This window comes from Orussus abietinus, unplaced genomic scaffold, assembly GCF_000612105.2.
Source record: "Orussus abietinus isolate OABI.00-Male unplaced genomic scaffold, Oabi_2.0 scaffold1133, whole genome shotgun sequence".
In the NCBI taxonomy this organism is placed as follows: Eukaryota; Metazoa; Arthropoda; class Insecta; order Hymenoptera; family Orussidae; genus Orussus; species Orussus abietinus.
In genome coordinates this window covers 1-3,033 of record NW_019395277.1, presented here as the reverse complement: position 1 = coordinate 3,033, position 3,033 = coordinate 1, and the positions used below count along the sequence as shown (strand labels likewise).

The following is a 3,033-nucleotide window of genomic DNA, read 5'->3' as shown; positions in this document are numbered from 1 at the left end:
AAGATCCACGGAATTATGACATGATTCGTCAGAAATTACGACAACTTGGCCGCTTTCTTCTTGAATTGAAAAGAATAAATGATAATATCGATGACCTTCAATCAGTCTTTTATCCGAAAAATTACGACTCGTGTATTACTGCTATCCAAAATTTAGCTGGCTTAAATGAATCAAGAACCGGCTTTAAGGTGCCATCGTTGGCGACTGCTCTCGGTACATTACTCAAACAAGTTGGTAAACTATTGGTATCTATGTGGATTCGCAAGCATAATAAACAAAAACAAGTTTTAACCGAAGATTTTCTAAAATTGTTAACCGAAGACTATTCGGCCGCGGTTGCTCGACCTGCAACGGAAAGTATGTTCCAAAAGAAAAGACAAACAAAGGTCGCTTTACCATCAAAAGCCGACATAGAAAAATTACATCAGTTTCTACGTACTAGACTCGAAACAGCTCAAAAATTATTACAGCAAAAATTCTCACTACAAGCTTGGTTTGCTCTGGCTGAAAGTAGTTTGATTTTGATACAGCTGTTTAATCGCCGCAGAGCGGGAGAAATAGAAAGAACATTGATTCAAGATTTTCAAAATCAGGAAAAAATTTGCGAAAAGACTGTTGGCGAAGCTTACAAAACATTTTCCGATGCAGATAAAAAAGCTGCACAAAAGTATGTTCGATTTGGAATTAGAGGTAAACTCGGGCGAACCGTACCGGTGTTATTGCATACTGAAACTCTTAAAGCTCTACAACTTCTTCTGAGTTACCGCCAACTTGCAAACGTAAGCTCCAAAAACCCTTACTTGTTTGGGATTCCTGGGACGTTAAAAGGTGATTATCGGTATCTTAGAGCATGCAACTTAATGCGAACATTTTCTGAAGAGTGTGGGGCAGAAAATCCACAATCACTTCGAGGGACCACATTACGGAAACACATAGCGACAATGTCCACGAACTTCAATTTGCAAGATGAACAAGTCTCCGATCTTGCGAATTTCATGGGTCATGCAGACAAAATTCATCGATCTCATTATAAGCAGCCTCTACTTAGTAGAGAGATACTCCACGTCTCGAAGGTCTTAGAGGCTGTTCAAGGCAGAAACAACTACGAATCTGACGAAAATGAAGGAGATATCGAAGAAACTTCGGAAAGTACATACTTTCCCATATTTGCTTTGCTCTTTACCTCGTATCTATTTCTCATTACTCAATTCGGCCTTTTTTTGACTTAGCCCAAGAATCAGAACAAGACCCTATTGTTATCTACCAGTCCAACTCATTCGAAGGCAACGTATGTAACAATATTTCATCCACATCAATGAAAGGCAATGAAAGCAATTCAAAAAATCCGCGAAAACGTTCAAGTAAGAAAATATTAAAATGAAATACAGTTAATTATATCAATTACTCTCTGTGTTCTATTTTACTTACAGCATCGCCGTTTGGGAAATGCACCCGTGTACGGTGGACTGCATCAGAGAAGGAAGTAATTATGACAGCTTTTAAAGAACATTTCTCCAATAAGACATTACCATCGCTGGCAGAAATTCAAAAACTAAAACTAGCACATCCAGGCGTTTTGAATCGAAATTCTGCCACCATAAAAACTTGGATGCATAATCAGCATAGAAGTGCAAACAAGAAATAATGAGTTACAGTGCTCAGAATATTTCAACAGTGATTACATAACAATAAAGAAGACAATGTTTACATATAGAGTTAACGTTTACGTTGTATTTTACGTTTATGCAACGAATATCTTGTACCTTAAAATAAATTTCAATTTTATCATATATGCAACATGCTTAAATTTCCCCACTTGTCCTTATATCTATTTCCTTTCTCAATTCATCTTCGTTTTCAATTACTACTTTTTCAACTTACTTATATATGACTATTTACATCTTATTCGACGCACATACCCTTAAAGTACGTTTTCACTTGGTGCACTCTTGCGTTTCTGCATGCTGCGGCCTTATAAGAACAGCTAATTCCAATTATCGATGTACAAGTACAAAAAGCTAAAAACGTGACTAGCCCATAGAAGTTTTTATGTATTGAAATCATTGGTTCTCATAAGCATTTGTACAATGCAACGATTGGTTCTCATAAGTATTAGTATATTGAAATGGTTGGTTCCCATAAGTATGCGTACATTGAATTGGCTGGTCCTCGTAAGGATGTGTACCTTGAAAAGGCCGGTCCTCGTAATTATCTGTACATTGGAATGCCGGTCCCTGTAAGTCTCTATACATTAAACCGGCCTTTCCGACGTTCAAGTACATTTCGTTTCCAGTCCATTATTGTCTCGAAATTAATTGCAAATAATATATTTATTTAGTTACTGACATTTTCGAACATACTCGGAAGAAGACTGAACCATAGACCGACCTTAAATTATCGACAAATAAGTGTGTAATGTAATTTACATGATTCTTAGAAGTATCTGTACATTGGAATGGCTGGTCCGCATATGTATTTATATATTAAACCGATCATTTTGCAGTATCCGTATTCATGGGCACGATACCATGATTTTTGTGCATTCATCCGTAATTGATATATGTAATTACTGCCACTATCTACGTTACATACAAAAATATTGAAATATAGCATACTGTTCTTCAATTATTCACAAGTGAGAACGCAAAGTAACCTACGTGGTACGTATAAGTTTCTGCACATTGAAATGCCTGCCGCATAATTGTCCGTACACCAACGAGTTGTTATACCGATATCGATTTTGCAAAATCGTAGTTTGTCGATGCAGAAAGAGAAAACCATGTTCCCTGAAATTTTAATTCGTTATGTCTGTGCGACGAATGTTTTGTACCAAATTTTATCGTCGCTGGATATAAACCAGGTTTAATCCAACGTCAGTTTTCCTTCTATCACATTACCAAATCGAGAGTTATCAAATTGTACCGGCATATGTAGACCAGGTTATTACGTACGTTTTTATCAATTTCGATTAACGTTTTACAGTATGATGTTGCATAAAAGCATAGGTATTTCAAGTTTATTCCTATATCTTCA

At 36.5% G+C, this 3,033-nt stretch overlaps 1 protein-coding gene across 1 annotated transcript; it reads left to right on the top strand.

Moving 5' to 3' along the window:
• Nucleotides 1-801: 801 nt before the first annotated feature.
• Nucleotides 802-1,645, top strand: LOC105702821. The gene is made up of 3 exons (XM_023433712.1): nt 802-1,149; nt 1,230-1,361; nt 1,431-1,645. Exons 1-3 carry the CDS (start codon nt 861-863, stop codon nt 1,643-1,645), a joined length of 636 nt encoding a protein of 211 aa, XP_023289480.1. The 5' UTR covers nt 802-860.
• The last annotated feature ends 1,388 nt before the right edge of the window (nt 1,646-3,033 follow it).

Excerpts from the sequence above, each read along its gene's own strand:
- LOC105702821 (XM_023433712.1), top strand. The coding sequence starts at position 861 with ATGCGAACATTTTCTGAAGAGTGTGGGGCAGAAAATCCACAATCACTT. Across the intron at positions 1,150-1,229 it reads TATCGAAGAAACTTCGGAAA|CCCAAGAATCAGAACAAGAC; the intron begins GTACATACTTTC and ends TTTTTGACTTAG. Across the intron at positions 1,362-1,430 it reads AAATCCGCGAAAACGTTCAA|CATCGCCGTTTGGGAAATGC; the intron begins GTAAGAAAATAT and ends TTTTACTTACAG.